Source organism: Mercurialis annua, linkage group LG5 (genome assembly GCF_937616625.2).
Source record: "Mercurialis annua linkage group LG5, ddMerAnnu1.2, whole genome shotgun sequence".
Classification (NCBI taxonomy): domain Eukaryota; kingdom Viridiplantae; phylum Streptophyta; class Magnoliopsida; order Malpighiales; family Euphorbiaceae; genus Mercurialis; species Mercurialis annua.
Genome location: NC_065574.1, coordinates 19,152,845 through 19,164,852, shown reverse-complemented (window position 1 = coordinate 19,164,852; position 12,008 = coordinate 19,152,845). Strand labels below are relative to the sequence as shown.

The following is a 12,008-nucleotide window of genomic DNA, read 5'->3' as shown; positions in this document are numbered from 1 at the left end:
TTCTATTTCATTAATAAGCCAAATTTTATAGAGTTTATTTGTAGAACTGATGCAGTTCATTTTTTAAAACAAAAAAAATAGTTTAATATTTAATGACGATATTTAAACTTTTTATAAAAATACCTTTAAAATAAAAGGGTTTGTACTTTTTACCCTCCATTTTTTTTATTTGAAAATTTTACTCCGAGATGACTCGCACTTTAAAATTTTACTCTTGCATTTTTATTTTTTATTTTAAATTTTGCTCCATTTGATATTACTATGAAACGATTTTAGATGATTTTAAACATATATTTTATATTTAAAATTTAAAATTTAAATTAAAAATTAAAAATTGGACCCCCCTAAAAAAATTGTCTGCGTCCGTCACTGCATTCAGTAATTATAAAATGTTATGAACTCTTATAAAATTATACAAAAAGAAATTGATGTATTTCATCGAACATATTATGTGCAACATTTAGAATGATAAAAATTAAGGTAAACTATAAAACTACCATAATCATTCATTTAATTAACATGTATTTTAGGCTCATGTATTACATTAGCACCTAGAACATTAAAAAAAATACATTTGAACTGTTTCAATGAGAAAGTAACACGTTAGGACGTCTCAATCAATGCATCAACCAGGTCAACTTTACGTCAGCCATGCGTTAGTGTGTGTCAGCCTTGCAGCATTCCTTACAAAGAATATTACAAGAAATTAATTGCCTGTAGATAAGAGTCATAATAGAGCATCTAATCACATAACTTACCATATTGAATAGACAAAACACACATCTATTTACAAATTGATTAATCATATGATTTTTAGATGTTTGAGATTGAGTTATTTGATTGAAAAAGCATTAACATGTATTTAACTTGATTTAAATATTAAACTAATTAAAACATGCTATTAATGCATCATAAACGTTCAAAAAGCTCTTAAGCAATGGAAAAATACATCTACGCGATCACATATCAAAATAAGAATTAACAATACTTGATTGGATCAACATGTCTATTTCAGGTGTAAAGATCCATAGTCACGATTTCGGCTTGTTATGACTATAAATCTCTAGTTTATGCCACTTTGGAAAAGCATAGTGTTTGAATTTTCATGTGTAAGAACAAAGTTAATTTCTAAAATTCAGAATTCGTGCGATGAATATGCGTAAGAGAGTTTTTCTAAGGCGTAAGCGACTTACGCCTCTAAATGCCGCTAAGCCACTATGTAATGTCTTAGAGCAGTAAATTTTAGCTGTAACCTCAAGTTTTCAAAATGTCATTCTTTATCGTTTAATGTTCCGATTTTGAATTTAAACCACACAAAAACATAAATTGAGTTAATAAATGATTCAGGATTATACAACAAAGTACTACATTATCATTTTCTAGTTGTTTTTAATCAAAAAATGGATATAATATGTTTTCTATGGGTTTGAGTATAAAACATAAAATAACATTAATGAGTTAAAATAAACATAAACTATATTTTATTTTTATCGAATTTAATTGTCGAAAACAGATAAATTAGGAGAGGAAACAATGACCGGAAAAATATAGAAAAATCTTACAGTATGGAAAAGATTCAAAATTCAAAATAAATATTAATTAGATTACATAGATATTTGAATTTATGTAGTTTTTCATGTTAGGTATATAGTTGTTTTTTCTAGGTTTTGTTTTGTTTTAATTTCATTATTTTGACAATAGTCTTATTTGGTTTCAATTTTTGTGATCTTTATTATTCCTTATACTATAAAATTCATATTCGCGTAATTTATTTCCAATTTATTACTGCTTTTTATTGTGTGTTTTGTTTTTTTTGTTCCTTTATATGACGTACTAAAGAGTACAAACTGAATTTTAAAATCAATATTGAACTTTATTTGATGTAGGATACTTTAAGTTGATATCAATCTAATTTAACGTGACATCAATATTAAATTAACATGATATCAATCTGAAATCAACCTAAAATCAACTTTGATTATTTCTTATAATATAGAATTCAGTTGGTGAAATCCCTAAATAGCTACCTTAGAGGGGGGTGAATAAGATTTAGTGGGTAATTAAAAACTAGGAGGAGTTTAAGAGAAGAGAAATTGACACAAGCAAGTGGTTCGGATCACACGTCGATCCTACTCCACTACTCAATCAAAGATTGAGATTTTATAATCCACTAAGAGAGAATGTGCTTTTAAGCTAAACACCAACTTTACAAAGAGATTTCTAAGAGATAATCTCAAACTCACAATGTGCTTTTCCAAGGCTAAACACAAACCTACAACACTAATGATTGAATCATAATGATTAAACAATCAACAAAAGAATAAGCTATCAATAAATGATGCACAATAAATATAGAGAGAATAAATTGAATGCTTGAGAATGTTTGTTGTTGCTTGAGTGTCTAACCTCATAAATAAGGTAGACAAGGGGTATATATAACCCAAAGAACAAACCCTTGAAGCTTCTAGAAGAAAGCTCAAAATTGTGCTGAATTGAAGCCGGTCGCGCCCGTGATACTGTCATCGCGCCCGTGATATTTGAATTTTCAGGATTCCACCAATAGGAGAAGGCCAGGTGTAGCATATGATAGGGGTGCTCAGAAAGAGCCGTTGGACATTCAACGGTCACATTGATCGCGCCCGTGATAAGTTTGTAGCGCCCGTGATGAAAGTCAAACACAAGAAGGGTTTTGGTCTTGTCATGAATCTCGACCGTGATGTACTGCGTAGCGCCCGTGATCTATATATCTTGCCGTGATGGAAAGGGCATCTCGGGCATGATATCCTACTGGAACTAGTTTGAATTCTGATTTTTCGATTCTCGCTTGAAAGCCCCGATTCGACCCAGAATGGTTTATATATGTTCCTACACACTAATAAACATGATTAGGCTCTTAAATTGATTGTCAAACTCAAAATTAGGGTTCAAATGGGACTTGATCCAACAATCTCCCCCTTTTTGATTTTGACAATCAATTTACTCAAATGGCTAAGTTTGTGGGAGTTCAAATAAACTTTGGCTCCCCCTCACTTTATGCACTCAAAATTTAAATGAATTGAGACAAGCATAAAAGAAATACGGTTTTCAAAACTTAGTCATTTTTGTAAAATTTGCAATTTGAGAGAGATGTCAAAAAGGTTTTGGAAAATGCAAATATCTCTCCCCCTTTGTCAAAAACAAAAAGAGTTAAGGCATATATTAAAAAAAAATCGGAAGTGCAAGAAATAGGAACAAAAACAATCATAAACAATAAATTAACCAAGATAAAAACACACTTAGATTAAGAATTAGACAATACAAGGCTTGCACAAAAATTTAAATACATAAAGACATGTAATCCACAACTAGGTAGGATTTACAAGGCATTTTTGACAAAGTGAAAAATGCAAAAAAAAATGTAAAACATAAAACAAATGAAAGAGAATGAATGAAATGGATGGGATGCAAATGATCAATCCTCTTCATCAACGACATCAAAATCTTCTTCCTCAAGGACCGGAGTATGAACCGGAGAAGGCGGGAATTTAGCATCAAAACGATTCCGCAAATCCCCAAAGTCGGACCTCAAGCCACCGAAGTCCGTCTCAAGCCTTCCAAAACGACTTTCCAAATTGGTGAAGCGGGAATCCACATTTGACTCCAAAAGATTCATGCGCCCAAACATCCGCTCATTTTGACTATAAATGAGAGAAAGCATTTGGTTGGTACTAGAACCGGGCGGTGGAAGACAAGTGGGATCCATTGCCGGTGCCGGAATTTCCGGCTCATGAAAAGCACCAAATGCTTCTTCTTCAACTTGAGCTTGGAACACTTCGGGAGGAGCCGGTTCTTGTAGTTTCCTTTGCCTCTTCCTAGCAAGCCGATGAACCTCTTGTTGAATCCACCTTTCCCCAAATAAGTAGATGTAATGGTTTTCACTTGTTACTTGAAAAGCGTTGACTCGATTGACAAAATAGTCAAGATCGAGAAGGTTTTCTTTCCAACCATACGTGACACCATGATTTTGCTTAAGAGCGGGATTATAAGCCTTTGCCTTCTTGACCATAGCGGTGACAAAGGAACCAACTCGAAGAGTTCCTTTTTTCTTCCCAAGAGAAACAAGATGCTCCATAAAGTACCTAGCACACGAGAATTTTTCTCCCCGAACCGCACACCATGAAAAGAAAAGGTCCTTAATTGGAACTTTTTCGTTCCCCTCATGCCTTCCGTTGATCGAGTAAGTGACTATACGGTGAAACACAAAAAGAGGAAGAGAGGTGATCGACTTGGCAATGGCGGTTCTTGGTTCATGTTTCACATCCGCACTAATCTCCGCCCAAAATTCGTGAGTATTGAAATTTTCAACCCGGAGATAATTAGTAGCAAAACCTTCCTCAAAACCGAAGCAATCATTGATTTCCTTTGGAGTTAGCTTGTAGATAGTACCATGGACTTGAAAAGTAACCCCATAAAACCCGGAACGGTGATTATCGTTTGTAATGATGTGAAGAGTAGAGAGAACCTCTTTCATTACATCCTCGATAGTGTCTTCACGGTTTCCACAAATAAATTTCCGCCAACCCAAGGCATTGATAAGCGCATAGACTTGAACCGCAAGCCCATCAAAGGTCATTTGGGAGAGATCGGGGAAACAAGTGCCGTCCACTTCGGCAAGTTTCATATTAGCACGGCGAGATGCGATTTCTTCCATATCTAAGGTCGGAAGTGGAGAGCTCAAAGAGGATTGACCAAGAGCTTTCTTGCCCTTTGATGAAGGAGTTGGTTTGGGTACCATGTTATGAATGAGATGAAAAAGTAGAGAAAAGTGACAAAAAAGAAGTTTTGAGGGACTAAAAGTGAAAAACAATGTGTAGAGAAAAGAACAATAATGATCAAAAGTTTGTGAATGAAAAATGGAGTAAAAATGGGTATTTATAGGCCTTAGGAAGCCATAAAACGGTCATAAACGGCTAGTTTTTGAAAATCTAGCCGTTTTGACAAGTGTCAAAAACGGTCAAAAATTTAAAAAACAGGCATGTATCGTGCCCGTGATATGTGTGTCGCGCCCGTGATAGAGGTAACTAGCCGTTATTTTCAAAAGCTGGCTATATCGCGCCCGCGACACATATATCACGCCCGAGATTCAAACAGTGGCAAAAGGGTTTGCTTTCTGTTTGAATATCTCGGTCGTGATTCGTATATCACGGTCGTGATTTTCATCACGCCCGTGATATTTACATCACGGTCGTGATACATGAGGTTTCAGAAAAAAATGCAAATTGATTGAAAAAATGCAATTTTCTTAATGTCAAGCCTTGATCCAACACACATGGATAATTAATGATTGAAAAACGCTAAAAAAATGTAAATATCATAAAATGGGACATTCATACATATTGGGCCAATCAATTAAAACAAATGAAAACAAGTAGAAAATCATGACAACGAAACAAACCATAAATCACATTAATTCAAAGTACTCCCATCAAGCATACCAAGCTCTCGAATGATAAAATGCATACGATCTTCATTAAGAGGCTTGGTAAAAATATCCGCAAATTGGTTAGTTGTATCGATGAATTCGACTACAACATCTCCTTTTTGCACATGATCACGTATAAAATGATGTCGGATATCTATGTGTTTACTCCTAGAGTGTTGAATAGGGTTCTTGGATAGGTTGATAACACTAGTGTTGTCACATTTGATGGGAATGTGACTAAGTATAACACCATAATCCAAAAGTTGTTGCTTAATCCATAGGATTTGAGCACAACAACAACCGGCCGCTACATACTCGGCTTCCGCGGTTGACAAAGCCACGGATACTTATTTCTTGCTACTCCATGAGATCAAACTATGACCTAGAAATTGGCAAGTCCCGAAGGTACTTTTACGGTCTAAAAGACAACCCGCATAGTCGGCATCGGAGTAGCCAAGAAACCTAGGGTCCACATTTCTAGGGTACCAAATTCCTAGGTGTAAGGTGCCATGCAAGTATTTAAAAATACGCTTGACGGCATGCAAATAGGATTCCTTAGGACAAGCTTGAAAACGAGCACATAAGCATACACTAAACATTATATCGGGTCTACTAGCGGTAATATAAAGGAGAGAACCAATCATACCTCTATACATTGTAATATCAATGCATTTACCTGATTCATCCTTGTCCAATTTAGTTGTGGTGCTCATAGGTGTCTTGCTACTTGATGAGGTCTCCATGCCAAATTTCTTGAGCATTTCCTTGGTGTACTTGGATTGATTTATGAAGATGCCATTCTCATTTTGTTTGATTTGAAGTCCAAGAAAGAACTTAAGTTCCCTCATGAGACTCATTTCAAACTCCCTAGTCATACACTTAGAAAACTCTCCACAAAGAGACTCATCAGTAGCACCAAATATAATATCATCAAAATAAATTTGAACAAAAAGAATATCATGCTTATGAGTTTTAGTAAAAAGAGTTGTATTAACCTTACCTTTTGAAAAACCATTTGAAAGTAAAAAGTTACTCAACCTATCATACCAAGCTCTAGGAGCTTGTTTTAAACCATATAAAGCCTTGTTGAGTTTAAAAACATGTTGTGGATGCCGAAAATCTTCAAAACCGGGAGGTTGTTTAACATAAACTTCCTCCTCTATAAAACCATTTAAAAAGGCACGTTTGACATCCATTTGAAAAAAGTTTGAAATTCATGCATGATGCATAAGCCAATAACATACGAATTTCTTCTAATCTAGCAACCGGAGCAAAAGTCTCCTCATAATCAATGCCTTCCTCTTGGTTATAGCCTTGGGCAACCAATCGGGCCTTGTTCCGAGTTATCACTCCGCTTTCATCTAACTTATTTCGAAAAACCCATTTTGTTCCAATAATGGTATGACCATTAGGAGGAGGGACTAACTCCCAAACTTTATCCCTTGTGAATTCATTGAGTTCATCTTGCATAGCAATCACCCAATGTTCATCAACTAGAGCTTCACTAACTTTAGTGGGCTCAAATTGAGATAAGAATGCAACATTTGTAAAAATATGGAATTGAGAGCGAGTACTTACTCCCCTTGAGAGCTCACAAATAATCAAATCTTGAGGATGACTTTTGTTGAAAGCCCAATCCTTAGGTAAGTCATGGATGGGTTGATCCGGAGTAGGAGATTCAGATTCAACCTTGTTCTCCACTAGAGGTGGTTGAGGCATCGTTACTTGACTTGTAGAAGCTACTTGATTTTCAACCAAGGAGAGATCCTCAAAAGTACCTAAAAAGTCATGAACAAACGAGTCCTTTTCCGGAAAATCCTTTGAGGACTCATCAAATACCACATGCATGGACTCCTCAACAACTAAGGTGCGCTTGTTAACAACTCTAAAAGACTTGCTATTAGAGGCATAGCCCAAAAAGACACCTTCATCCGTTTTGGAATCAAATTTTCCAAGGTCATCTTTGGTGTTTAATATGAAGCACTTGCATCCAAATACTCTAAAATAAGATATCTTGGGTCTTCTTCCTACCCAAAGCTTATAAGAAGTTTTGTTCAAAATTGGTCTTTTGAAAATACGGTTTGAAACATAGCAAGAGGTGTTCATAGCTTCGGCCCACAAGTAATGAGGTAGATCATACTCATTGAGCATATATCGAGCCATTTCAACCAAAGTGCGATTTTTCCTTTCAACAACCCCATTTTGTTGAGGCGTTCTAGGAGAAGAAAAGTTGTGAAAAATGCCATTCTCTTCACAAAAGGTTTTAAAAGATTCATTTTGAAATTCGGTTCCATGATCACTTCGAATACTTGAAATAGGTAAATCTTTTTCTTTTTGAACACGCTTTGTAAAACTTTTGAAACCGTTAAAAGCTTCATTCTTATGAGCCAAGAATATAACCCAAGTGAATCTAGAGTAGTCATCAACCAACACAAATGCATAATGCATGCCACGCAAACTAGCAACTCTCATAGGTCCACACAAGTCCATGTGAAGCAATTATAATGGTCTAGTGGTAGAGATAAAAAATTTAGCTTTAAAAGAAGACTTGTGTTGTTTTCCCATTTGACAAGGTCCACACACTTTGTCTTTTGAAAAATTTAGCTTGGGCAAACCTTTGACAAGTTCATCCTTGCTAACCTCATTTAAGAGGTCTAAGCTAGCATGACCAAGTCTACGGTGCCATAACCAAGATTCATCGCCAAGTGATAGTAAACACTTGCCATCTCGGTTTTCAAGCGTATCCAAGTCAATTATGTAAGTGTTTTGCCTTCGATGTCCTTTGAAGATAATCGTATTATCCATTGGTTGGATAACATAGCAAGCCTTGGAATCAAAGTTGACATTATAGCCCTTATCACACAATTGACTTACACTTAAAAGATTATGTTTTAGACCATTAACAAGCCACACATTTTCTATAGAAGGAGAAGAAGAGTTACCTATCTTGCCTATCCCCACAACTTGACCTTTGGCATCATCACCGAAGGTGACACTTCCCAATTTTTTATGTTCCAAATGGGTGAAGTTGGAGATGTGGCCCGTCATGTGCCTAGAAGAACCGCTATCGACACACCATTTGGTTTTATTCACTACGGTTTCCTTTGGCACCTAAATCAAACAAACTCAAACTTTAGGTACCCAAATCACATTGGGTCTTTGGAAGTTAGCACTAGAATAGTCCAAGGGAATTAACCTCAATTGGACCTTTCTAACATAGCAATCAACATTCTTATGACCATATCTCATGCAATAAACACATTGAAGTCTAGGGGACATGTGAGCATAAGATGGATAAGTCTTGGCTCTAGGAACCTCACAAGTGTGAGCATAGCAATGTGCACAAGAGTGATCATAAGTGTAAGCATGGGCATTGTTATGAGAGTGAGCATAAGGATATGAATGAACATGATTCTTTTTCATACTTCTCTTCTCCCATTTGTGACTATATTGAGCAGCATGGGTATGTCTAGGGGGTCTTGTACCCGCTTTGCTCTTAGACTTAGGAGCCACAAATGGCTTAGCCTTGGGAGCTTGAACATACCTCTTCTTCACCTCTTTTGGTTTGACCAAAGAAGGAGGAACTTCTATAGAAGAAGTTTGAGATGAAGAAGCCTTCACAAAAGTAGTCACACTTGAGGAAGAGGGGTTGTGACTATAGCCAAGCCCAAATTTTATGGTTGGGTTTCTTTGGAAATCAAGAAAATTGTCCAAAGATTCCTTCCCTTTGTGAAATCTTGAGATAGAGCTATTTAGAGAAAGAATTTCACTCTTTAGTGTTTCATTTTCCTTAAGCAAGATATTGACATCTTGCTTAGGGATAGATTCTAAAGAGGACTTTAAGTCTTGAATTTCTTTCTTCAAATTGAGCATCTCAATTTTAGCCATAGAGGCTTCCCTTTTGAAAAGCTTTATTTTGGCATGATAGTCACTACATTTGCTACTTAGTTCATTTATCATGTCATGACATTCATCATCAATCTCATAAACCAAGGAATCATCAACCAACACATTCTCAACATTAACAACATTAGAAGCACTAGCAACATTTTTCACAACAACAATATTACTAGAGTTATCATGAGATTCTACACCTATACCATCCCAAGAGCGAAAGGATAGATTACTTACCTCGGATGGATACTCATCAACTAGAGCCATGAAGCAAAGATTTGCTCTTGCCTCTTCTTGACACTCTTCATCGGATTGACATTCACTTTCATCATCCCAAGTAGTAATGAAACCCTTTTTATCGTTTTGAAAGGATCTTTTTGCCCCTTGCCAACATTCCGGTCTAGTATGACCCGGTTTACCAGACCCATAGCAAGTGACATCCCTTTTAGGAGTAGGAGTATCTTGTTTTGGAGTAGTTGATCTTTTGAAGTTTGAAGACTCGCCATTTTGCTCATATCTTTGAATTTGAGACTTCTTCCTTGTTCTCCATTCCCTTAATTTCTTGGATAATAACACCATTTCTTCGTCATCTTCTTCAACACAAGCATTAAGCTCTTCTTCAACATTACTTTCAATAGTTTTAGCTTTCAAAGCAATACCCTTAGTTTTCTCTTCTTGAACCTTTTTCAACTCTTGAATTTCTTTCATATAGGTCATCTCATGAAGAAGCAAGTTTCCAATGAGTTCATCGGTTCTCAATTTCTTCAAATCATGGGCTTCTTCAATGGCGGTTATCTTCGGTTGCCAATCTAGGAGAGGCAATGAACGAATAATTTTGCCATTGATTTCACCAAGAGTGTAATGCTTACCTAGCTTTTTGAGATTGGTAATGATGGAAAGAAGCCTATTGGTAGTGTCTGTTACACTCTCATTGGGCTTGTTCTTGAACCCTTCATATTCTCCAATGAGAAGCTCAACCTTCTTGTTCTTAACTTGAACCGTTCCCTCATGGTAGTTCTCAAGAATCCTCCACATATCTTGAGCCATTGTGCAATGTTGAACCCTTCCTTGTTCTTCTCTACCCAAGGAAGAAAAGATAACACAAATGGCCTTCCAGTTGAGAGCATTGGCTTGAATATGTTCCCTAGTCCAATCCTTTCTTGGCCAAGGTATGATGTTGCCATCTAACTCTTGTGTAGGAGCAACATAACCAATAAGAACAATTTGCCATAGATTGACACCATCCATATCAAGGTAGTTTTCCATACGAAATTTCCAATTAGGAAAATCCGTTCCGTCAAAGAAGGGACGAAGAGTGTGAGTGAAGTTTTCGGTAGCCATCAAGATCTTGAACTCGCAATTAAGCAAAGAAGGAGCAACAAAGCTCTGATACCAATTGAAATCCCTAAATAGCTACCTTAGAGGGGGGTGAATAAGATTTAGTGGGTAATTAAAAATTAGGAGGAGTTTAAGAGAAGAGAAATTGACACAAGCAATTTAGAGTGGTTCGGACCACACGTCGATCCTACTCCACTACTCAATCAAAGATTGAGATTTTATAATCCACTAAGAGAGAATGTGCTTTTAAGCTAAACACCAACTTTACAAAGAGATTTCTAAGAGATAATCTCAAACTCACAATGTGCTTTTCTAAGGCTAAACACAAACCTACAACACTAATGATTGAATCACAATGATTAAACAATCAACAAAGAGAATAAGCTATCAATAAATGATGCACAATAAATATAGAGAGAATAAATTGAATGCTTGAGAATGTTTGTTGTTGCTTGAGTGTCTAACCTCATAAATGAGGTAGACAGGGGGTATATATAACCCAAAGAACAAACCCTTGAAGCTTTTAGAAGAAAGCTCAAAATTGTGCTGAATTGAAGCTGGTCGCGCCCGTGATACTGTCATCGCGCTCGTGATATTTGATTCCACCAATGGGAGAAGGCCAGGTGTCAGCATATGATAGGGGTGCTCAGAAAGAGCCGTTGGACATTCAACGGTCACATTGATCGCGCCCGTGATAAGTTTGTAGCGCCTGTGATGAAAGTCAAACACAAGAAGGATTTTGGTCTTGTCATGAATCTCGACTGTGATGTACTGCGTAGCGCCCGTGATCTATATATCTCGCCTGTGATGGAAAGGGCATCTCGGGCGTGATATCCTACTGGAACTAGTTTGAATTCCGATTTTTCAATTCTTGCTAGAAAGCTCTGATTCGACCCGGGATGGTTTGTATATGTTCCTACACACTAATAAACATGATTAGGCTCTTTAAATTGATTGTCAAACTCAAAATTAGGATTCAAATGGGACTCGGTCCAACAGTTGGTGTATGCTTTTTTCTTATATTATTGCTTTTCACTGTGTTTTTTTGTTTCTTTACATTATGTACTAAAGAGTACATACTGAATTTTAAAATTAACATTGAACTTTATTTGATATAGAATAATTTAACCTGATATCAATATAAGATCGATTTTCCCATATAGGAAAGTCTCGATGTCTTTGAAAGAACTTATTTCCACTTGCTCGGTCTCCCTTGCACCTCCAGCTTTTCATACTTTTGGAGAACTTCCAGCATTTCGTAAAATAGTGTAAGCATTTAAAATAGGGAATGCGCATGTCTAATCTGATATCAATA

The 12,008-nt window shown here is 36.2% G+C and overlaps 1 protein-coding gene across 1 annotated transcript; it reads right to left on the bottom strand.

The window, feature by feature from the left end:
* Positions 1–7,960: 7,960 nt before the first annotated feature.
* On the bottom strand, positions 7,961–11,275 carry LOC126681649 (uncharacterized). Its single transcript, XM_050377195.1, has 5 exons — positions 11,206–11,275; positions 10,995–11,023; positions 8,669–10,741; positions 8,426–8,572; positions 7,961–8,314 (listed from the first exon to the last, which is right to left on the bottom strand). The coding sequence occupies exons 1-5, from the start codon at positions 11,273–11,275 to the stop codon at positions 7,961–7,963; spliced, it is 2,673 nt and encodes an 890-aa protein (XP_050233152.1).
* Positions 11,276–12,008: the final 733 nt, after the last annotated feature.

Bases quoted from the DNA above. Each gene is read 5' to 3' on its own strand.
- LOC126681649 (XM_050377195.1), bottom strand. From the start codon at position 11,275: ATGACAGTATCACGGGCGCGACCAGCTTCAATTCAGCACAATTTTGAG. The intron at 11,024-11,205 runs GTTTGTTCTTTG...TTAGTGTTGTAG, and splicing joins TTCTTCTAAAAGCTTCAAGG to GTTTGTGTTTAGCCTTAGAA. The intron at 8,315-8,425 runs GTTGTGGGGATA...TTGTGTGATAAG, and splicing joins GTGATGATGCCAAAGGTCAA to GGCTATAATGTCAACTTTGA.